Below are 23,308 nucleotides of genomic sequence, written 5' to 3'. Positions count from 1 at the left end.
CTACCTTAAAGATTATTTCGAAAACCACGACGGTCTTACTTTTTACCGAAATAAGATCTATATCCTTAAGCGGTATTACGAAGACTTTATTAAGGAATTTTATAAATACCTTATACACGAATATTAAAAAGTATTTAAAACTTAAAAACGAAGTACTAAATAATTCGATTATAAAAACTTTAAACTAATTATAACTAAAATAATTAATAAATATAACCTCTATAATAAAATTAAAATTACCCGATATTAATTATATAAAAAACTATAGCTAATTCTATTATTAAATAAAATATAAAAAACTATTATATTTAATTTTATTATTAAATTACCCTTATTAAAAAAACCCTTAATTAAAATCGATTATAATAATATCTTAATAATTACGAATAAATTTATAAAGTATACCTACTTCTTACCGTATAAAGAATTTAGCGATATTAATAACTTAATATATATATTCTTTTAAATAATTATTAACTAATACGGGCTACTCGAAACGATTATTTCTAATAAAAATAAACTATTTATCGCTAAATTCTAAAAATCGCTTATAACATAATTTAGTATTAAGTATAAACTATTTATAGCTTACCACCTTTAAACGAATAAATAAACCGAGCGAATAAATTAAACCTTAAAATAATACCTACGCTATTACGTTAATTATAAATAAAATAATTAAGTATAATTATTACTTATAACTTAATTTATTTATAATAATATAAATAATAAAGCTACGTATATCTTATTATTTTAAATAAATTACGGGTATAACCCGGAAATTATTAAAAAACCTTTAAAAAGAAAGTTAATACTAATTATAATTATATAAGTCGAAAAATTAAAAAAACTTTAAATTATATTATAATAAAACCTTACCTTTTTTTAATAATAAATAAAAAAATACGCTAATTAAATAAAATTAAAAAAATTAACTTTTTATAACGAAATATTAAAATTAAATAATTAAATTTTAAAAAAATCGAACTATTTAAAATTATAAAAGTTATTTTAAAAATTAATTATTAATAAAAAAAATTAAAGCTTTTAATACTTCGTTTAATAAAAAAGCTACTTATTAAAAAATAATACCTAAAAACCTAAGAAATACTTGGCGAACGCCGCAGGGGAACTGCGGAAGTTTAAGGAAGAACGAGGTCGAAATTTATCGCGTTCTAGTCCACCACCCTAAACGCCCCGAAAAACTGCGCCTCGACGACCGCCTCGGACTCGGCGTGCTCGGCCGCCTCTAGCTCGTCTAAGGAATAAAGGCCACGCCTAGCCATCTCTACGCCGCGCGTTACTAAGGAGTTCCGCTACTGCCGAATCCGCTCTAAACGTTAAAAGGCCCCCTGAGCCTCTCGGTAAGCCTTCTTTAGAGCCACGCTCGCCTCGCGCAGAGAGTCGCTGGCCGCCTACTCTTCAAAGCGTAGACGACGGGACTCGTCGACGACCCGAAACACCGTAAAAACCGATAAACCGGAACTATCGCAGGACCGACTATAACGAACGTACTTTTTATAACGAGAAATATTATTTAATATAATATATTTTTATTTTTTTTTTAAATAAAAAGAGTACGGTATAGCTTCGAAATTAAATTCGTTAAAAAGAATAATTAAGTTATAATATTATTTAATTTTTTTAAACTTCGCGTAAAAAATAGATTTTTTAACTCGATTTAATATAATAAATAAATATTATAATAAAAATATAACGAAAAAAAAATTTTTTTTATTAAGCCTTGATATAATAAACGGGTAAAAAATATTTAAAAATTTTTAACGCTTCGAAAATAAAATAATTAAAAAAAAATTTAATATTATAATTTAACTTAATTATACGGCTAAAGCTTATAAATTATCGGGCCGGATTTATAATACCCCGCCTAAACTATAATATCACGGCTACCGACCGCGCCGCTAGTTATATTAATATAAACGCGCTTATATTATAAAAACGTATAATAATTATAATAATAGTATCCCGAATAATAACCGGCTGGACACGACCTTAAAAAGTAGTAAAAATAACGTTACGTAAAGGATCACGGGGATTATTAAAAATAATAAAATAAACTAATAATTTAATTAATAAGGAGATTACTCGGCTTATTAAAATACGAAAGTAAGTTAAATAATTTAACGAATTAATAAAAAAAAAGGTTAAATATATAATAATAAATATTCCTTATATATTTTATATAAATACTCTTTATTTTAATAATTAATTTAAATATTAATCTTAATTTATTAATAAAATAAATAACTTTAATAAAACTATTACGAATACTTTTAAAAACTTACGTACCTTAGTTACCTTCGTTCTTACGAGTTATTACTCATTATATCGATAAAAGCGACTTTTATCGCACGTTTAAATACTTTCTCGTATTATTAATATAAACCCTAGTACGTCTTATAAGGTTTCTTTTAAAACCTAGATAACGTTCGTTACAATATTCCGAGTTATATAATATAAGTCCTGCCCCTTAAAAACCTCTCTAAATATTTAAAACGGTGAAAATCGCATAAAACGCTTCTAAAAACGCTGGTAAGAAGTCCTCTTTTAAAATATAAGTGAAATACGCTCGTATAAAACGCTCGATTCCTTTCTTATATAATCTTTTTAATATACGAAAATAATTAATATTAAGAGGTTAAAACTTATATAATAAATAAGAAAATATATAAAATATAATAATCGAGTTCTTTTTATAATAAAGCTTAAAAGTTATCGAGTAATAGCTCTTATAGCCGTTAAGAACTAATAAGCGATAAATATTTTTCGTATAAAACTTTATATATTTATTAAAGTATCGAATTTAGTCCTCGCTTTTTTTATTTATAGTTTAGTCGTTTTTAATAATTATAATTATTTAATCCTTTAATAATAAGCTGTTTTTATATTAAAAAAAAGGTATGTTTTCTTAATAAATATAATATATAAAAGGATAGCGTAATCGTATAATTTAACGCTTTAAATAATTATAACTTATTCTCGATTCTTTTATTAAACTATTTTAAGCCTCTTATATTAATTAAAAGTTATAACGATTATTTTAAATAAGATTTAATTTATAAAAAAGCTAGTCTCGTTAAAGTTATAAATATCCTCTTTTTAAATCTTATATTTATTAATTATATTTTATACGAAAATAAATTACGCGCAATACGCGTTAAGATTTTTATAAAAAAAAACTTTTTAATAATAAATTCTTTAATTAAAACGCGTTTAAAGGTTTAATTATTATCGTATAAAGTTTAAAGCTTAATTAATATTAACACATCTCGTATTATATTAATAAAATAATTAATTCGCTATATCTTTTATATCGCTAAGCCGAGGAGGAAACGATTACGAATTTAAATTAATTATATATTATAACCCGACCTAACCATACGGCCAAGACCCACTCACCGGCACGGAACTACGATAACCCGATCCGGCTACGATATAACGGCCAGCGACCGCACCGCCAGCTACACCAACATGAACTCAACCGCACTCCAGCAGCGTACAACAACGCAAACGGCACCAGCCCGTACGGCGATGGGACGAATATAAAAGGACGCAAGAACGAGGCACGGCGAGTCACGTGACGAGCTACGAAGTAACAGAGGTACGGCGCCCGGCGTAAGCCAACTAAGAACGGATCACCGTGATCCAGGGGATGGATCACCGTGAGCCAACAACGGGATCACCGTGAGCCAACAGGTGATCCAGGAGATCAGAGAAGGAGAGGTTGGATATATAATGAGGAGCGTTCCCTATGTATTTCATATAGACACTCTCTACTTCAGTGATCAATCTAAGCATCAATCTAACCCATTAGTGAGGCAAACAGCCTTAACAACCCTATTGTGAATACCTTCAAGTCTACGCACCTCAGTCACCTTTATTCCTACGGCTATTACACATTGTATCGATAGAAGCGGACTTTTATTACACGTTTAGATACTCTTTCGTATTGCTAAATATAAACCCCAGTACATCTTACTAGGTTTCTTTTAAAACCTAGATAGTATTTATTATATTATATATCTTATAATCGCCTTTTCTTCTAAATTTATTAATTTCTAAGATTTTATAAAAATTTCGCGTTTTATAAAGAGACTAAGTTATTAGTTATAAAGGGTTATATAAGGGATTTTATATATTAAAGCTATATATTAAAGACTTAATTTTAAGTTATTTTAAAGTGTTTAAAAAGCTAGAAATATATACTTCTTTTTTTAAATATTAACTATATTATACTATAAAAGAAATTAAATATAAGAGTTATTTAAATAAAATATAACGAAAGTGTTTAATTTACTTATATATTTAATTCACTTATAAAGTATATTAAAAAAATATTTAAATTATCTCGTTTTAAATATAAGTGCTTATAGCGGTAGCTATATAAATTAATTCTATAATAAATATTTAAAATTCATGATTCTATATATCTATTGTCTCGTTAAGTGCTGGCGAGTTAGTACTAAAAAAAAGAAGAAAAAAAAAGAAGAAAAAAAGAAGAAAAAATGCCCCCCATTGAATGAATTTACAGCACAGGAACGGGTAGATTATGTACGCCAAGGAAGGCACAACGACAACCCTGCGTTACCCCAACTTACTCACGTTACCCGCCAACCCCAGTTCGGCCCCTGAACCTTGGGAAACACCCGCATGATGTTATTAATATTAACCAAGTGAAGTAGCATATACTCGTATGAACAATAGTGCAACTCTCACTACCTAGCCACAGTGAAATACGGCAAAGCCTAAATTTCTAGTGCAAAAAAATGTACGAACATGATACAGAAACCCCTGAATTCCACTACTTCAACTCCATACCCTGGTGCGCCAGGCATACACGGGGACCCAACCTCGTAGCACGCCCGCCTTCGTGCCGGACGGTGCAGCCGTCAGGCGAGAACCTCCTGTTCGGGCGCACCCTCAACACGACGGGAACCATCCCGGCCATGCTAGAGACCTTCAGCACCACCAAAAGGGGCGACGACAGCAGCAGCAGCGGCCTCATCGACCAAGTGAAGTGCCTCCTGGCCCTCGGCCCGGACGTCAACGGCTACCCGTGCACGCTGCACGGCGGCATCGTCGCCGCCCTCCTCGACGAGGTCATCGGCTCGCTCATCCCCATCAACCGGGAGCGCGGCCTCATGCCCGCGGGCAGCCACTTCACCGCGTACCTCCACACGCAGTACCGCCGGCCCGTGCCCACGACGGCGGGGGCGCTGCTGGTGCGCGCCCGGTTCGTCAAGGTCGACGTCGCGAGGGGCAAGTTCTTCGCCGAGGCCACCCTCGAGGACGCCGAGGGGACGGTGCTGGCTAGCGCCGAGGCGCTCTTTGTGCGGGCGCGGGGCACGAAGCTCTAGGCGGGAGCGGATATAGTTGGGCGGTTGATCCTTGAAAGAAGCTTGTGAGAGATTTGGCATAGAGAGTGTGTGCTTAGAACAGGAGACTCTGTATCTAGCTAGACGTGGCCCTGATTAACTGGCTCATCTGCCTCAAAATAAATAAAGAACCTGCTACGATGCGTGAGAGGCCGGCATTTAATTATGCCTAGTCCTCTGGACTAATTGCTTTGGACAAAGCTTCTTCTAACATCACTAGATCGCTCGCGAGTCGCAAGGCTAGGCTCTTATTCTTCAGTATTATTTGATTCATGCACTGCTTCAGGTGTACAAGACTTCTCGCGCTCCCACTACTCAAGGGAAGACATGCCCCCTTAGCTAGCTACAGCTGCGCCATAGCCCGCAAACTTGCTTATATCCTCCTTCAAGATCTCGGGCAGTTCGTCCACCACGAAGCTTTGCTGCCACGACTTCTCGACGGGCTTCCAGCCCAGCCCGCGCAGGCGCTCGGCGCGGCTGCGGCTGTTAAGGCCCATGACGGCCTCGGTGAAGTCGGGGCCGAAGATGTCGCCGTACAGCTCGGGGTCGATCTGCCGCGGCGCGGGGTCCGAGATCTTGCCCTGCTGGTGGAGGGTGTGCCCGATGAGCGCGGCGATCTCCTTCCAGCTCACCTCGTACTCGCTCGTGCACTCGCAGAAGTAGTAGGGGTTCTCCAGCAGCTCGGGCGAGTCGGCCGGCGTGCTCTCGAGCTGGTGCAGGATCATGCGGTAGCCCCGCGCCAGGTCCTTGACGTGGACCAGGCTCCAGACCGCGTCGCCCTCGCCCACGTAGCCGGCGAACCCGTGCTTCAGGGCGAAGCGCGTCAGCGTGGGGATCTGGATCGAGAGCCGTCCGTGCTTGTCGTTGTAGCCGTAGATCAACGGGGGCATCACGATGGCGATCTTGGCCTTGGCGCCCAGCTTCTTCTGCACGTCCAGGATGCCCAGGTCGATCTGGCGGTGTGGAGCATTGTCTGGCAGCCCGTTGATCTCCTCGGGTTTGCTGTCGTGGTAGACCTTGGACGATTTCTTGCCCTTGGCCTCAGCGTCGCCGATGACGGACGTACCCGAGGTATGGATGTAGATGGTGCTCTGTCCCTTGTCGGCACGTCGTTGGACACCGTCCAGGACGGCCTCAGCGCTGGCCGCGTGGTCTGCGGAGGCAGTGTGCAGAACAATGTCGTGCTTGATGACCTCGTCGCTGATGAGCTTCTTGTCGTTCAGGTCGCCCAAGACGACGTTCCTGGCGCCCGTGGCCGTCAGCTTCGCACCGTGCTCCTTGCTTCTCGTGAAAGCGGTCACGTTGTATTGGTCCTTGACCAGCAGCTCGAGCACATTCCAGCCGATGAATCCAGGTCCGATGAGCAGAACGCTCTTCCCGGTGTGAGCTCCGACAGTAGCCATGGTGGCCCCTTGTATATTTGATGATGGATTCCCTCGGGTGATTGCGTATATGGCCAACTCGACGAGTTTCCCAAATTCAAGACAGTTCTATGTTTACCTTTTGAGGCTCTGCTCTCGGGAGATGCGGAGTCGCAGTTCTTATTTCCTGGTGCAAGTCACAGCTAAGCTTTGGTTCTCCGCCTTAGATCTGAGACGTGCGAATGACGTCGCCGGGCTATTAACTAACACGTAGACACAGTGATCTAATCTGTGACGTCTCCAAAACGCGCCCACTCTCCTTGCGGCGAAGAAAGGCAAACCAGGATGGTGCCTAGAAGATGGACCTTTCTCGGTGTTGTCGCCTACTAAGTGGAGTTGCGCCTATGCAATGCCGATCCACACGTTGCCGCAATGATCCGAGTCTTTCCTGTCGGTGACTTGCTTCGGTCAAGACAAGATAGGTAATAATCAGGACCTTTTGGAAATCCGGTACTGACAGACGTTGGATAGCAGAGCTTACTAGGAAAGAGAGGGGTGAGTACTGTTATACTGCAAATGTGTTTGCCGCATAGAAATAAAGGTGCCGAGGTATAAAGTTGGTATCTAAGCGAGTAATTATTCCTTTCTATTCGCACCGGACGAACTGCGTTGATGTCTTCTAATCCAATGGATTGCCTAGTCAGAGTCGCAAATATGACAACATGTTAAGACCATGCCGCAAGTCTTGCCGAGCATCACTGCTCTAGACGTTGATTATGCCCTTTTCCAGTACGGGAGGTTCTTCAAATGTCGTATCGCAGGAACATTCTTTATCTCGTCGGGGCGTTTAGGGGCGTGGGTTCAGCTGAGTAAAATCAGACATCACCAGAAATCCATATATCCATATGCAGAGCATGGCCGCGTTTGCTAAACCGCTCTCTTGTAACTCCAAATTAAAAGGCCACCAACATATACTCGAAGCAATTCACTGAGAACGGTGCTCGTGAATAGTGAGATTAGTCCTTCAGATATATGGTAGGTTATGGTGGCTTCATCCACACAAGATGTATATTCTCCACCAGCAGAACCTTTGCATCAAACAGCCAATCTCGGCAGCAAGCCTGATGCCGTCTTCGCTCAAGATAAACCAGGTGGCTGACGTTTGAGTTCCAAGACTCTCCATACAGATACTGAGGCTTCCACTGGACTGTCGGGGAAGCAGGAGAGGCCCAAACCAAGATAACAAAATCCACTGCAGTGGAAAGTGAGAAAGAAAATATCAATGCCATCAATGTATCAGCTTATTATGTCTGATGTCTTCCGTTAGTATCTCGCTTTGTGTGTGTGTTGCAGTCATTTGAAACATCCCTTTTGCCTCCTGGATATAACTCGCAGCAAAAGAAAGCCGTACTTCACGCCCCAAACACCACTGGACCAAATACAGCAACGCGCACCGCCATGGCAAAGCCTAGGGAGCCTTACGAGAACAGCCTGTATCGGGATTTGCACCTCTCGCAAAGACTACTGACAACACCCATTCTGGGCACTAACTGTCGGCTAGAGAAGGTGGCACGCATGACCACCAAAAGAGCAAAAGAGGTTCTCCGACAACAACTCAGCGGAGGAGATGATGTTACCGCTTCAGCCGGTTTCGCCGCGGCGCGGAAAGAGCTCACAGATGCCGTAGCCGGATTGTGCTACTGGTATACCCGATCCCAGGAGTACGAGAAAGCCATTCACGACTTGAAAGTCATGTACACACATTACTTGTCCCTGAAGTATGAATACCGCCGCCACGACGAGTTCCGCCGCCACGTCGAATTCCGGGACCGACAGGCGATGCACGAGAACACGCTCAACCGGCCCCCCTCGCCGGGGCCCGCGTTTTCCCAGGGGAAAAGAGATGTTATCGGGGCATTGGCGCTGAACCTAAACTCCTACCTGCTGCTAGGCAGAAATAGGTGGAGAAGAAGGTTTGTCTTGTTGCGAAAGGAGCTCCGTCAGCTTCGTGAGTGGAAGCAAGACGGCCCGCCGAAGAGCAAGGCGCCGTCGACACCTAATTGTACCTGGCTAATGAAAGTCTTGGAATTCTTCATGGAAAACGATATGAGCAAAGCTATGGAAGCGATTCGCTTCGCCGTGACAAATGCGCCTGACCCCTTCCAGGCGATGAGCTATCGGCATGTCGAGCTCGTCGACGAGAGCCGAAAACAGGTTGCTCTAGACGACGTTGACAGAGACCTTGGTTCGCTCGCCGTCTGGGTCCCCAAGGCCTACGACACGGAAGTACTGAAAAGAGCTATTGTTTCCTATAAATTCAAGGTTCTGAATTATATATCGGAGGTTGGCGAATCGCGAAATGGGGTACAACTCCGGTAACGGGCGTCAGGGCACAGAATGTATCAGCGCGACTCGGGTTTTTTATCAGTTTTCGGGTGCGTTTTAGCAATATTTATTTTAAGGACAGAGTCTGTGATTCGCTAGCTGGTCCATTGGGGGAGATGGAACTTGACATTCTCGTACACGAGGAAGGTGACCCAGGTTGCCGGCAGAACGCGTATAACGCCCGGGACAATACCTCGATAGAAGCCTCGTATACCTTCTTCTGTCCAAGTGCGCTTTACCACGCCCATGATCCCTCGTCCGTATTTCTGATCCGCGTCGTACGTCTGAAGCCGACTCCTGATGGCCTGGTACGGGTAGGTCACAGCACCAGCAATGAGCTTCGAAGCGCTGGACAACACAAGTGTGGCTTCATTGCTTAACCTGGTAGGCGCCATATCGTCCAGTTGCTGCTGCTGCCGCGCGAAGTATATCCGCTTGGCGGAGTCGTACACGGCGAACTGCACCGCACCGTGCGTGACACCAAGCAGACTGATGCCAAGTCCGCGGTAGAAGCCTCGAAGTCCCTCTTCCTTCCAGAGCTGCGCCGCGCCCTTCAGCATGCTGGGGTACGCCCCGGCCGTGCCGCGATCAGACGCCAGCATGCGGACCTTCATGACCCAGATGGGATTCGTCAGGATCTGGACGCCCACACCCGCGAGGCCCGACGAGATAAAATAGTCCGACGCCGTCAGATTAGCCCTATTGATGCTTATGCTTTTGCTACTGCTACTTCCAGCCTCGCCAGACGCCGTCGACTTCATATACCCGAAAGCGCGCTCAATGCGGGCCTTGAAGAAGAAGAACGAGGCCCAGCTCGACGCATTGCCCAGAAGGTTGGGCGTCAGACCACGGTACAGGGCCCTCACGGGCTGCGGCGTGCTGGTCAGGTCCCGGATCAGCGACATGGTGGTCAGGCTCGACGATGTGGGCGCGCTGCTGCGGTGAAGCTGCATGCGAGTCTTGACGATGTCGAGCGGGTGGACGACCAGTGTGGCTATGGAGCCCGCGGAGAGCCCAGCCACGGTCTCGACGAGGGCGGGAGAAAGGCCCGCATGGTTTTCAGTCATCGAGAGTGACCTTGAGGACAGTAATGTTACATTTCAGATGTTTTGAACGAGGAGAAAAAGAGCCGGCGCAAAACGTGAATTTGCTTGTCAAACAAGAGAAAGCGAAGCACCTAGAAATTTGATCCGCTAAGCAGTTCTTATCGCCGATAAGTTTATGTCGTCATGAAGAAAACGGCAGTCGAGTTGCTGCAAAATCGCCTTCAATGCAGAGGTGCATAAGTGATTCGCACAGAAGTATTCAGTATACTATCAGATCTACAACCAAGGATTCACCGATGCATGTTACGTCGCGAAGGACATAAGGCCCCTTGGGCTTGGCTTAGCCAGTCCCTCACGATCGCCGCTAGAGACAGCAGCGATGCTAGGTGATTCCGGCTATCGACATTGGTATCAGAATATCATTAATTTGAATGTAGTGTTACATATTGCCACTCCGTAGTGACGCATCACGACGGCTTGTGATGCTGTGGTCATTCATGGCCATCGCATCTCATGTCTATTGAGCCTCCGGGTGAAGAATGCCTGAACCCGCCCAATCCATCATCCATATGCTGGATGCAATGTATTTATACAAGGGTCGTAATCATTTGGCGCCGTAGACATTCGTATCTAGGAGAGAGGAGAGAGGAGGCTGTCCAGGTTAGTAAGAGGAGCGCATGGAGTAGGCTGGTTTTGTAATGACATACCGGATGATGCTGGGGCGAGGGTCGCTGCGGGTGTATCCTGGCATAATTGTTAGATTCCGTAGTGATATTGCGAGTCTACACTACTGCGCAGTGTCCAAAGGAAGCATACCGAGGTAGAGGATCAGAGGGATGTAACCGCTGCGCAATTCGTTAGCATCAGCTACACTTCTTGATTTGCGCCGGTTGGCAAGAGGAAACCTACTAGTGCATCGCGACACGGCTGAGTTCGATGATCCTTCCAACACGCTCCTGCATGGTTGTTAGATCAGTTGCAGACAGCAGTGTGGTGATGTGGCAGTTGAACCTTTGATTCTTCCGAAAGAGCGAACATCTTGGCGGTTACTGGAATAGACGGGGTCGTCAGGGTAGTACTGCAGCCAGCAATCAGCAACCGGGCTTTGCAACTTCGTAGAGAGTGCGTGAGTTCGAGTACATACGCAAAGTGTGTCGAGTCTTTCCAACGTTGCGCAAAATGTCTCGCGATGCCAGATGGTGTACGAACGTCCTAAAATTTCCTATCGTGGAGTTGCATCCGTAATTGCGTAGCGCAACGTCCTAGGCCTACTTTGCCTTATGTAATGCACTCAATTAGTGCCTGTGTCGCCCAAGCTCCCTGTGCAGGTACCTCTAGCCTAGGTACAGTTCCACTGGGCCCCGGAAAAACATTTTCGCTTTGTAAGCTTTGAGCCGCGTCCGGGCGCGATTACAGCTTCACATCACCATTGGTATCGGAGAGAATTTTCGTTGGGTGACGACATTGTTTTCTATCTTGCATCTTTTCAGTCGAGATGTCGGGGCAAAAGCATTGGTAAGTTGGTTAGAAAATCGCCCTTCCATGACAAACTACTAACCTGTATGATCACAGGAGCAAGACAAAGAGGCGACCGTCTACATCGGCAATATCGATGAACGCGCAAACGATGCCCTTATCTGGGAGCTCATGGTCCAGGCTGGACCGGTAGTCAACGTCCATCTCCCGAAAGATCGCGTCACTCAGTCTCACCAGGGTTTTGGTTTTGTGGAATTCAATGGGGAGGTCGACGCCGACTACGCCGCCAAGATCATGAATGGCATCCGACTTTACGGCAAGCCCTTGCGCGTCAACAAGGCCTCCGCCGACAAGCAGAAGCCTCTGGAGATTGGTGCTGAGCTGTTCATCGGAAACTTGGATCCTATGGTCGACGAAAAAGATTCTCTACGACACCTTCAGTCGCTTTGGTACCCTGATAGCACCTCCCAAGGTGGCACGAGACGACAACGGGTTGAGCAAGGATACGGTTTCGTCAGCTACAGCAGTTTCGATGCCAGCGATGATGCCATCAACAACATGAACGGCCAATATCTTATGAACAAGGATGTCAGCGTACAATATGCCTACAAGAAAGATGGCAAGGGAGAGCGCCATGGCGACGAAGCGGAGCGTATGCTTGCTGCTCAGGCGAAGAAGCACAATGTCACCGTCGAAAGTCAGCCCATGCCATCTGCGTTCCTCCAGACTCCTGGCCAAGCTATGCCTCCTGCTGCAGGTGCGCCGCCACCAATGGCTGCTGGAGGGTTTGATCCTTCGATGAACACTGCTGTCCCTCCCCCTAGGCCCATGGGATTCGCACCACCGGGAGGCCACCGCCCCCCTCCTCCAGTAGCCTTTGGCATGAACGGCGGGCCTCCGCTTCCTGGACCGCCCGGACGACCAGTCGTTTTGCCGCCTGCTCCTTCTGGACTTCCAGCAAGGCCCCCGCCAGCTCAGGGTTTCGCAAGCCCGCAAAACTTCCATCCTGGTGGCTTTCAAGGGCCTCCGATGCCCATGCCACCACCTGGGTTTGGGCCACCACCTGGCAATCCTCCTGGCTTCGCCCCCCCTCCAGGCTACGGTCGTTGACACACCGCGAGCAAGACGATTATCACATGAGACGGGGAATCCAATATGGCCCAGCCGCTTTGTTTACGTGCAGCGCCCGTTTCAGACCTAGCCTAAGTAGTATTTCGAGATAAAGTAGCTATCTCATTAGGTTTTGGACCAGTGGCGGGGGGTCTTATGACTACATGCCAGCAGCAGGTGTCGCTGGTGCTTGAAACACATTGCTAGAGAAAGGGCAGCCTTTGAGTTGGTGTGGAATTTCGTCAAGTAGACGAAAAACGGTATAGGAAACACCGACAAGTGTTGCTTCCAGCAGCGATACTTGAGCGACCGTCATCCGCAACGCTGCAGATCCACGGGAACACCCACAGAGCGAAGCAGATGCTGCGTAGTCGGCAACGATATTCCGAGGGGAAGAGGGGAGCCTGCCAAAACAGCCAAACACTGTTTGTGAGGGATCGTCTTCCATGATCTTTCCACATCAACCTGTTGGCTAATATCAGTCTAATTACAGAGATACCCACTTGCAATTGAAGCATCAATATAACAACGCATAAACGATTTGTCAAAACCTACACGATCCTCGCTCAATTCAACGGGAAACGACATCGTTTCCTGCATTGGGTGACAATGACATGCAGGATATGTTCTGTTCTGGGCACACGCCTGCAACCTCCTTTGCATACTACCCATGTGGGCTGAGTAGGTTCGGATCAAGGAACGTAGAGTGCGGTGAGGCTGTGCTTTTGCCCCTCCCATCCTTGACGGATGACTGCTTACGAGGTTGCAATGACTATGGCGTACATATTACTGCCCAATCAGCCTTATTAGTGTAGTATTTCCGATGTGATGAAGGAGAGTCACTTAATACGCTCCCCTTCAGGGTTTTCTCTTTTATTCTTCTTTGCGAAGCTTTATTCAATATTAACGTCATGGCCAGTCCTTAGTCACCGGCTAGCGGAAGCAGCGCCTAGGGAAAATCTGTTTGCTGTCTATCAGGTGTCGATTGACCTGGACGAGGCAGTCTTCAGTCGTTACGCTCTACGCAGCGTTATTGTGACATGGTTACGCATTTCTCGCCTCGATAATCCCCTTCTGCTTCTCTGTTACACGGCAGGAACCCAGGTACTCTCGATTGATGACTTCTCATCAATCTTACACAATCCCCGAAGATTAGGCAGGCGCTGGTAATATCACTAGGCGGCTACCCGAATTCGTGTACGACTGTTGTTTATACATTATATAAGTGCTCTATATACACACTACCGTTATATATCTACTACCGCTGATATGGCATCTAGGTCTCTGGTCTTTGCTTACTTTAGGGAGGAAGGTATTTGCGTCTGCATGTTTGCTGGCGAATATGTTACAACGCCTGCCTATTCCTCATCTAACGCATGTAACTCCGCGCTGTTGGCGGGCTATTCCGACCAGGAGTAATGGGTGACGTATGGATGCTAACATTATGAACACAAGAAAGAAGGCTCAGCTGGCTATCTGGGTTTGTTTGTCTACTTAGTTGTATGTGTTTACACCTACTGGGGGGGGGGGGTTAAGCTAGCTTATTAGGGCGTCGGGTTCAACACCGTCTACTCATCGCCATACATCCGTAGGTTCTACCCTGATGCTGCCGCTGCTACTGAGATCGTGGAACGAATAAATGTTTGTTACATCTCATCGTAGGAGGCCCATACCCTCGGGTCCGACGAGCACCTCTCTGACTGGGCAGCGCAGGCATTAAGCGAGATGGCGTCAGAATTCCAGGGCTGGGCTGAGCTTGTGGCGCATCTAGAAGGATTCATGGTCGGCAGATCAGGAAAGCTGAAAAAGAAAAAGGGGCGCCTCGGCTTCCTGCCTTACAATCTATCCGTTCGAACTGTTTCGCCGCATTCATTGCCTTGCAATGGCCCCAAGCCGTGGGCGTGACTGCGTGATACGTTTAGTTACCTATGTAGTCAAGAAGTATAGCCACATGCGTAGTGGTGGTGGATTCTTGCAGTGCGACCTAACCCTTATCTGATCCTCCTTATTCCCAATCCAGAGGAGAAATGCACCTTTCGTATAGGAACTTATAGTAGACAGCTGGGTTTGAATTAGGTCGGAATAAGCCAGCCTACGGGAACCACTCCCGCCCCCTGCACCTATCGGCCCCCCCTCCCAGAACGAAAGTCCTTACGCCCATTTGGCCCCCCTGTGCTTGGCGGAAATAGCCGGGTCGGCCGCAACCCTGGCACCCCCCATGCAAGGCTCAATCCTAGGCCATGGACGGTAACGTGAAAGAGGGCACTGACGGTTCAGTGCTCAACAAAAGGCCTGCCCGCGTTGCTCTTCTCCGAGCCGATACAACGTGCCGGTTGAGTGGGGGGGGGGGGCTTAAAGCTCAGACCGTGTGATCACCGATGTGTATTATTTTGATAGAAATTTCGTGTCGAGCGCATCCGGCTATGCGAATGCCGCAACGCCGAGAAGGCCTAGTGGCCGGACCTTCTCTTGCACGCAAGTCGTTTACATACACGGCTATAGTCGCGAAGGTACAGCAAAGATGCGCGTCTGAGGACTGATCGGTGTGGATCATGACGCAGGTTACTTTCCTTGTCAAATTTGATGGCTTATGGAATACCAAGACTTGTCTTCTCTGCATGCTGCTCTGCATACTGCCCTGGACGCGCGTATGTCCGCCTCTCTTGAGTCCATGTTTCGAGGGGCAAGCAGGACTTGGAGCAGATTTGATTTGGGAGATAGTTGGAGAGAGATATCATTATGCCTGCAGAGGACACTGTATACTGGCATCAAGTGAATATGAAGTGGATTGTAGAGCCCCCTTCGCTGCTCATCAACATCGCTTTGGGTAGACTTTGCGAATGTATACGAGGTAAGTTATGAGCAGTCACCTTGGGGGATCCCTCGTGGCTCCGTGGTATCTGCAAGATCCGATCAGGTGCCACCGATGAAGAAATCGAAACATGTTCATGCGTGCATCCAGTGAGCCAGTGTCTATAGAGGTCCTATCTCGAACAAAACCCCTGGCATATCGAGTTCGTACTGGCTCTCGTCCCATTGAAAGTTCCCCTGCCTGCTCCAGAGGCCCATGGAAAACCGCATGTCAACCCATTGTTAGCATAGATCTACATGTGAAAGTTAAGTTGGTATGGTGGGTTGGCTCTTATTGTGGGTTTCCACGTACATCGTCAACAAGGGCCCTGGTCTTCGAAATACGAACATAGCTAAGCATATCTTCAGATGATAGCCGATAACCTAGGTCGTTAAACTAGAAACCCTCAACAAGCCTCACCACTCTTCTGTCCACGCTCCTTACAACGTCGTGACTCAAGACATTGTGCCATGTAGAATGTAAGGAAGTAGCGTAAAAGCAGTACCATCGAGGGCTTGACGCTCGTCTGCACCCTCGTACCGAACGTTGGTGACCACTGAGAGTCCAAACCGCATGGATATTCCGTTGAAAGACCATCCTGATCTACGGACAGCTTTGCACAAGCCCAAAAGCGAATGTAGTCTCATAGCTGAGAACACTCTATATTCGTCATCCGCCCGTTTGATTGAGGGGTCATCGATCTTGACCAAGGCCGTAACACTAAGTTTCACGCAGCTCACGGGCTACAACTGCACCACGAGCCCCAGTACAATCTTTACAACCTCCTCGTTCAATAGGCTCTTGAAATGAAATGAGGCTGCTGATGGGGCAGCACCCTTGCTTTGGAACTGAACGGGCGAGAAGTTCTGGGCCTCCGCGAGTGATGCTTCAGATAGATTGATCGCCGTCGCTCTCTCGTCAATTACCCAGGATGGCATTTCCAACCTGTGGGCCAGTAAGTGCTGAAAATCAATGTCAGGTCGAGCTGAGCAGCAAGATCCCAGTCAATATCATGCCTAGATACTGGTGTTTGAACAGCATCCACAACAAGTGGACGGGGGTGGCAAGGCTATATCGTGTCGCCGGTGTGGATGTGGATGAATGTGAGTGGACTAGTAAGGGGAAGATGCTCTGACACTGATGTTATTATTCACGTTCACGCCGCACTTTGGAGGGGCATATCCAACTTGACGTGTAAGCAGCCCGGCAAGCGAAGCATCCGAAGCTGCAGGTCAGATATACCTAGTCAGTGGGTTCGTATATACCAGGTTTCTGGGAAACGACCAGGGTTACTCACCACCGACACGCGCAGGGCACATGTGAGATGACAAGTGATATATGCCCTTTTCGGGAGCTCCTTGCGAATATCTCCATTTTTCCAGGACCTGTAATGTTGCCTATTTGTGCGTTGAAGTACGGTTTGATTGGGCGATTGGAATGGACCACGTTGAGCTGGCAGCTGTGAAATGTGACATGTTGCTCTGCGAGGGGCATTCCAGAACGATGGTCTCGAGGCAAAGGTGTCGCGAAAAACGCCCCATTCAGGTTTACAGCGTTTGAAATCGAGAGGAGCAAATTGATAGGGGGACGTACTTGTGGGGTTCCTAGACGGCTCTGCATATGCCGTCGATAGCTGTTATCGCCGAAATTCCTGTCGTTTCTGGTCGGTGAGAGAGGAGAACATAATTGAGTATGGCGCCGTCGGACTTTGGACATGGAAACGTCGGCACGACCCGGGGCGTGGAATAATACAGCGACCATATACTCCTTAAGCGCGCTGTTACGGAAGCTTTTCTGGTGGAGGATACACCAGAGCCTGTCCTTGACAATCAGGCATCTCAAAGGAAGGGGATTGCTTGCAGGTCCTCAAGTCGTCTGAGCTTTGTTGAGCCCAACGGTAAGGCTGAAAACCCAAAGTAGGAAACAAGCTGGGCAAGGATGAACCCAGGTCGTAATTTGCAGAATGCGAGGGCCATCGATTACCATGCCCCTGGCTCGGGGATGCTAGCTAGTAGGTTATGCTGTGCGTAGACTGTTGTGCGATCTGTGTCGGGTTGTTCTCCAAGCGCTAATGTATGGAATGATTACTACTTATTAGATCCGAACCCAATGTCAATCAGATTTGGCAGTCGGTAATATTTTAGTGCCTTTGTACCCGTCATGGCCGCAGTGTGCAATCTCCAGTAATATCCCGAGAAAATCGATCACAGTTATGTAACTTGAGCCGGTAATTGAATGGCCTACCTATGTGTGCGTGTAGGGGCGTACATACCGCACAAACATATGTACTTACATGACATAACGGTCCGACCTTGGTTTGAACTGCATGTAGGTTATGTATGTAGGTTATTGACAAGTGCGAGTGGGAAACGCACCGTTCGTTACCTAAGGCCCTAAGGGCGCAGTAGTCGTAGATTGCCCGTCGATGTACTAAAAAAGCGTCGGATTTGTCTACATCAAGTACATCTGACATTACTCCGTAACCTAGACTCGATTCCAGATGAACTGGAGACGTCTGTGCACCTCCCCAGCGCCCCTCCTTGCCTCCCAAACTAAAACAAGAGACAACGGATGACAGCTCCAAAGACGGGTCTCCAGATTAAACATTAAACTTGGGACAGTGGCTGAATAGCGTCTTAGGCGAAGAGACAAGTCAAGCATTCTATTCTAACCTCCTTCCAACCTCTCTCTGCCCCTCCTTCTTGCAACTGTACATACAGCAACGTCCCAAGTTTCCCGCCTCAAGGGATACACCAAAGCGACAGAGTTCATAGCATGCAACTTGCCGTCTATTGAAAATACAGAATGCCAATAGATCACTGCCTAGACGGACTGCTCGGAACTATCAAATGCCTACCTACCCTGTGCCAAGGGGGGGGGGCTGCGGACATCCAACCATATCTCCACCCTTGCCGCTGATTGGGCAGGCACAAAATGTAGGTGCGCTGGTCCTTCTGGGAGAAGATGGCGAAGAGGCGCCACGATACGCATGTTCCTGCGTCATCGCGCTGTCACTGAGCAGCCTGGCTCTTCGCGACCCTCTCCGGACGAGGTACCGGTCAAGACCTTTGACGGCCCGCGTAGTACAGTAGGTATGTCTAACGTGCTACCACAGGGAGTATTCCGCGAGCCGTGCATGCATGACTGGCCACCGGATCGATCCCCGCCAACCGCCTGCCAACCCGGCGGGTCAGTGAATCAATTTCAGTGCCATTTTTGACGATTCGCATGGCTCATGAACTCGAGAAGGATCCTCCCGGAAAACCCGTCTGTGTAACCCATATGCATAAGGTGCCCACAAGATAAAGATTTCATGGGTCACGCTCTTTAAATACTCGAAAAAGAACAGTCGTCATATGATACAGGCTGAAGCCCGAGGGGATCGCTGTGAGGGTTGATAGAGCGGCACGAAACTCAAAATGCAATGCCAAGCTCTGCATGGAAGGACGATCCTTTGGGGCTCTTGTCCAGTAGGAAACTTCGCTGCCGCCGTCTTGTAGATGCTCCGGCTTACAAGCTTTCATCCGGCTGCCTGTCATTCCGTTACTGGCTTTCAATAACATGGCTTGGCTGCTGCCCTGGTGATGGGTATCTTCCTTGCCACCCCTCCTACCTCAGTTAAATTACTTATTCGATGCCATGCTTGGAAGCCTGCCAATTGTCAATAAAATGCAAATCTGGTTTTTCGATACGAAGAACAAAGATAACCATCAGCTCCGATCCAAGCTGAAGACGCTTGTTAGATTGATTGGATCGACGCCTGTCAAAGGGTCTGGAGCTGAAGACGTCAGCGCGGATCAGGGGCTTTTGTAAAGTTAAGCCCCAATAATCTGGCCGGCTTCTCCTCCCTTCCGGTCGGAGACGCTGGTATGGTTGATTAGGTATTGGTAGGTATGCAGCACAGTCCGTATGCAAACATTACCTTCGTTGACGCATGCGGACATTTACGAAATCCGAGTTACGATGTATGTATTTCGGGAAGCCGGCATACCACGGCACAGCCGATAGAAGGCACGCCTATACATGCATACATAGTCATGTAGCCAACCGAGTAAGCGTGTGCTGGGGGTCCTTCCCACACTGTCAGTAGCGATGGATCCGCGTCGAAGGCGATGGCGGGACTCTGCCCCTTGAGCATGCATGTCTACAGTAGAAAAGTTTCGGCCTTGCAGCATGCCGCCTGGCCAAAGGGATGGGGATGGGATGCATTGGCTTGAGTTTCGACGTATACGAAATAAGATTGGAGATAGTCGCACGTCTTCTCCGTCCGTGTCTTGCTGATATGTCTCTTTTGGGACTCTACTATCTACTGCCGTCCAGCTTCCACCATAGTATTCACACCAGATTGGCTCCTTGAGCTTGCAAATTGATGCCTCGCGGCGAAGGTTGCTGCTCTTTGAGAAGGATCGCTATGAAGGATGGCAGGGTGGGTCATCAGGCTAATAGCACACTGATCGATGCGATCGCCGGCCAAAGCTCCCAGCCGTGGCAGTGTGGCTTGCTTCGGTCGCACCCATTCCCGTGGTATTGGATTTGGAGTTCATCATGTGCATACACAGCAGAAGGTGATAGAGCTAGATCTCCATGTAGAGTGTGCTAGAGATGAGCAGCTCGCCAAGTGAGGCTTGAGGTCGAGGGAGACAGATCGTACGTGCATGGTGATCGAACCAGTGTCACGTATGGCGCTGCTGCTCCCAGATGATATATCACATCCACTGCTGGTATTTGAGCAGGCGACCTTGTCATTTTCACTTACACTATCGACCTGTGGCTTCGCCTAGGACCTGTTCATGACAAATTCACCGGCATGAACATCTAGGAGTTCCCCATGGCTGTTTCATGCAGATCACCCAATTGCAGCTGGGCCGGGCAAGCCAGTATGGCGATGGCGCCGTAGCCGGCAGCGGTGCTGCAGTAAGTGAAGGAGCATCATGCAACGGCATCCAGATGCGCCCAACGATGCTGGCTGGCTGCTAATCTCAGGATTGGGAAGGCCTGCACTATTGCCTGCACTGCACTGGTCATCTGGAACGTCACCTGAAGTCCGATCTGGTGGCTGAGTCTAGTTGCGGGGGAGGGAAGGGGTCCTGAGGCTCCCTGGCAAAGAAGCAAAGAAACGATTGAAGTTTGACAAAGTAAACATCCAGAGTTCCAATGCAATCTTACAGCAACCGTTGGTTATTAGTGTCTGTGTAGGATAATATAGACCATGTTTCTAGCACAACGCCAACGTGCCAAGAAAGGCGCGCAACACTCGAAGCGGAACGGAAAACGGGACTACTGCAGACTAAGATGCTAATTCAACAGACCGCTTCTGACGGCTTTCCAACCTTCAACTTGTTATGAGAACCGACCGTTAGATCTGGAGGATGCCGTGCACCTATCTAGCACGCAACGAAAACATCCAAAAACACCGCTGAGTGAGTATAGGCGATTTGGTTAACAGCACTGGCTGGTCTTATTACTGAGAACCCCCCACGCCTCCCATGTAAAGATCCGCACACAGGGCGACCTGACCCAAGGACCTGGCGCCGGGCCAGCAACAGTTGAGGCCAGTGCTGTCAGGCTGTCAGCGGCCATGGACTCGGTATAGGAAATCCAACGGATGGTTGGCTGGCAGATTAGCACGATGTAGATTGCAACCCTCCAGCGGAAGCAGAAGCGGAACTGCCATTGGGTGCACCCGTGCGCGTGCGGTCGTAGCGCAGTGTTACTATTATGAAAAGCGCATACTACTTTGGCATGGTATTGCAGCCCAGATACTTGTTCCGATCGGATGATACATGCGAAGAGTCCTTCCCCCGTCGCAAACAGGTTGATTTGCCAATGGGACTTCCATGATCCCTGCCCGCAGATCTTTGGAACAACCACCACACCCAGAAATTTACCTCGTGTAAGTACCGACTGGCCGACAGACCTGATATGCCACGCTAATCCCGTCCAATTTCCCATCTGTCATATCTGACAGCTTGTCCGCCTCTCTGCCCATTCGTCTTGGCCCGATACGGTGAGATAGACGAGGTCTGTACTGCAGATGGTGGGAGAGGCAGAGGGAGAAGGAGAGGACATGAAAGAAGGCAATAACTTCACACCCTCGCTCTCATGAGTGATGATTCAATGGCGAACACGTCCTGCAGGTGGCAGGATTGACTTTAACATCTCAGCGCAGCAGTTTACGACGTGTCATATCAAAACCTGCCTTCATAGCTTCATAGCTTCGTAGCTTCATTAAACCTGCATCTATAGCCTGGGTTAGACTTGTCGCTGTTTCAGCGCCAGCTACCACCCAACCTGCTCTACAGCACAGGCAAGTTGGAGTACCTCAGCCGCCACTGACTTCGGCCACTTGCTGCTGCTCTTGTTGCCAGTTCTACCTACACTGTATGGCCCATATACTGAGTAGATTGTCGAGTCCAGAAGGCTGTCCTCGTCGTGGACACTGCATGTGCGGCTATTGATTGACATGGCCGGTAGCGCAACCGGGCAATCGGTGTGGCCTGCATCTAAACTACATTCACCTCATTCGCTCATACATTGATGATGATAACCTACAGACCAGACCGGAGTGGTCTCCAGGCAACTCGCATCCGTGGAGTTCCGGCCGTCGATGGCGGAGCTACCAGATTGGATTTGAGGGGATTTTACGGAGTAGTGATCGCCTGTTTCGCAAGGGTACCCCAGCTTGATTCACTTGATAGAGGCTAAACCTAATAGCTCTCGGCTTCTGCTACTGGATTACGGCGACTTCAACCACCACACATATTGCAGACGGCCTTTTACGCGCGCCCACAAGCTGGTGGCCCATGTATGTATGTACGTACTGTACGTACTGTACCTGTAGTCAATCGATTCGAACCCACTAGCCCTCCTTCTCGCTACCTGCCACTAGTCCCTGGAATCCCTCCCCGGTACAACGCCCCTGGTAGCTCTCCCGCTGCGGGTACCACACCCACCTAACTGAGCACACTGGGAGTCCTTCGAGTTATTCTTAGGCGGCTGGGCATATGTAGTAGTGCAAACGAAACAATGAGACCTCCCCGATTCGACTGTCCCTAGAGTGTGGTAAAGTGGACTACTAGCTACCTGGTTTCGAATCTGTCGACCTGGCTTGACGAACATCGCTGATCTCCGGCTATGGAGATTGTGTTGTTTATTTGGAATCGTCACCGACATGGATCAAGCCTGATGGGCAGCTCAGGCTCCCATCAGCTCGCCATGTATTCCTGTTCAGCAAGTGTTGACCAACCATGCCGTGACTTCCCCCTCTTGCAGTGGCCGGTGGTCGATAGCTGTGACTGTCGCCGTTACTCAATCCCAGCCACTCACTGGAGGCCATATAGCAACCAATGTTGTTAGTGGGAGGCTCGAGGCGTGGACACTAGCCTCTCTCCTTTGCCGCATCAGTCCAGAATGTCTCAATCCTGGCTCGGCCGCCCTGTCATCCACTATTCCTTCTGCTGGGCTCAGGACCAAGTCTTAGATGCAATATTCCTCCATCTCGATCGAACCTGGGCTGTCTAGGAGCCCCGTCCTGATACAGAGAGTCGTGGGTGGGGGTCTGATATGAGATGTGAGCACAAGGTGTCTTTCCCAAGCCCTGGCTTAGTCTCTCCAGTCTCTTAACCCCATACGTACAAGCGTTCTGCCCAGAACATACGCCCTGGTCGCTCGCAAGTCGATCCC

At 47.6% G+C, this 23,308-nt stretch overlaps 5 protein-coding genes across 5 annotated transcripts; 3 read left to right on the top strand and 2 right to left on the bottom strand.

Annotated features, from left to right (window-relative positions):
• Positions 1 to 4,787: 4,787 nt before the first annotated feature.
• PG994_014931 (thioesterase superfamily protein) lies at positions 4,788 to 5,378 on the top strand (the record flags this gene model as incomplete). The annotated part of the gene is made up of 1 exon (XM_066866340.1): positions 4,788 to 5,378. One exon carries the CDS (start codon positions 4,788 to 4,790, stop codon positions 5,376 to 5,378), a length of 591 nt encoding a protein of 196 aa, XP_066708016.1.
• Positions 5,379 to 5,731: 353 nt separating this feature from the next.
• Positions 5,732 to 6,799, bottom strand: PG994_014930 (uncharacterized protein; the record flags this gene model as incomplete). Its single annotated transcript, XM_066866339.1, has 1 exon — positions 5,732 to 6,799. One exon carries the CDS (start codon positions 6,797 to 6,799, stop codon positions 5,732 to 5,734), a length of 1,068 nt encoding a protein of 355 aa, XP_066708015.1.
• Positions 6,800 to 8,215: 1,416 nt separating this feature from the next.
• PG994_014929 (uncharacterized protein) lies at positions 8,216 to 9,136 on the top strand (the record flags this gene model as incomplete). The annotated part of the gene is made up of 1 exon (XM_066866338.1): positions 8,216 to 9,136. The coding sequence occupies one exon, from the start codon at positions 8,216 to 8,218 to the stop codon at positions 9,134 to 9,136; it is 921 nt and encodes a 306-aa protein (XP_066708014.1).
• A 101-nt stretch (positions 9,137 to 9,237) lies between these two features.
• Positions 9,238 to 10,209, bottom strand: PG994_014928 (mitochondrial carrier; the record flags this gene model as incomplete). Its single annotated transcript, XM_066866337.1, has 1 exon — positions 9,238 to 10,209. The coding sequence occupies one exon, from the start codon at positions 10,207 to 10,209 to the stop codon at positions 9,238 to 9,240; it is 972 nt and encodes a 323-aa protein (XP_066708013.1).
• Positions 10,210 to 11,377: 1,168 nt separating this feature from the next.
• On the top strand, positions 11,378 to 12,774 carry PG994_014927 (uncharacterized protein; the record flags this gene model as incomplete). Its single annotated transcript, XM_066866336.1, has 2 exons — positions 11,378 to 11,389; positions 11,761 to 12,774. The coding sequence occupies 2 exons, from the start codon at positions 11,378 to 11,380 to the stop codon at positions 12,772 to 12,774; spliced, it is 1,026 nt and encodes a 341-aa protein (XP_066708012.1).
• Between the last annotated feature and the right edge of the window lie 10,534 nt (positions 12,775 to 23,308).

This window comes from Apiospora phragmitis (genome assembly GCF_038363925.1).
Source record: "Apiospora phragmitis strain CBS 135458 chromosome Unknown utg000014l:1.0-1827420.0:1.0-1829600.0, whole genome shotgun sequence".
NCBI classification, from domain to species: domain Eukaryota; kingdom Fungi; phylum Ascomycota; class Sordariomycetes; order Amphisphaeriales; family Apiosporaceae; genus Apiospora; species Apiospora phragmitis.
This window is presented reverse-complemented; position numbering and strand designations above follow the sequence as displayed.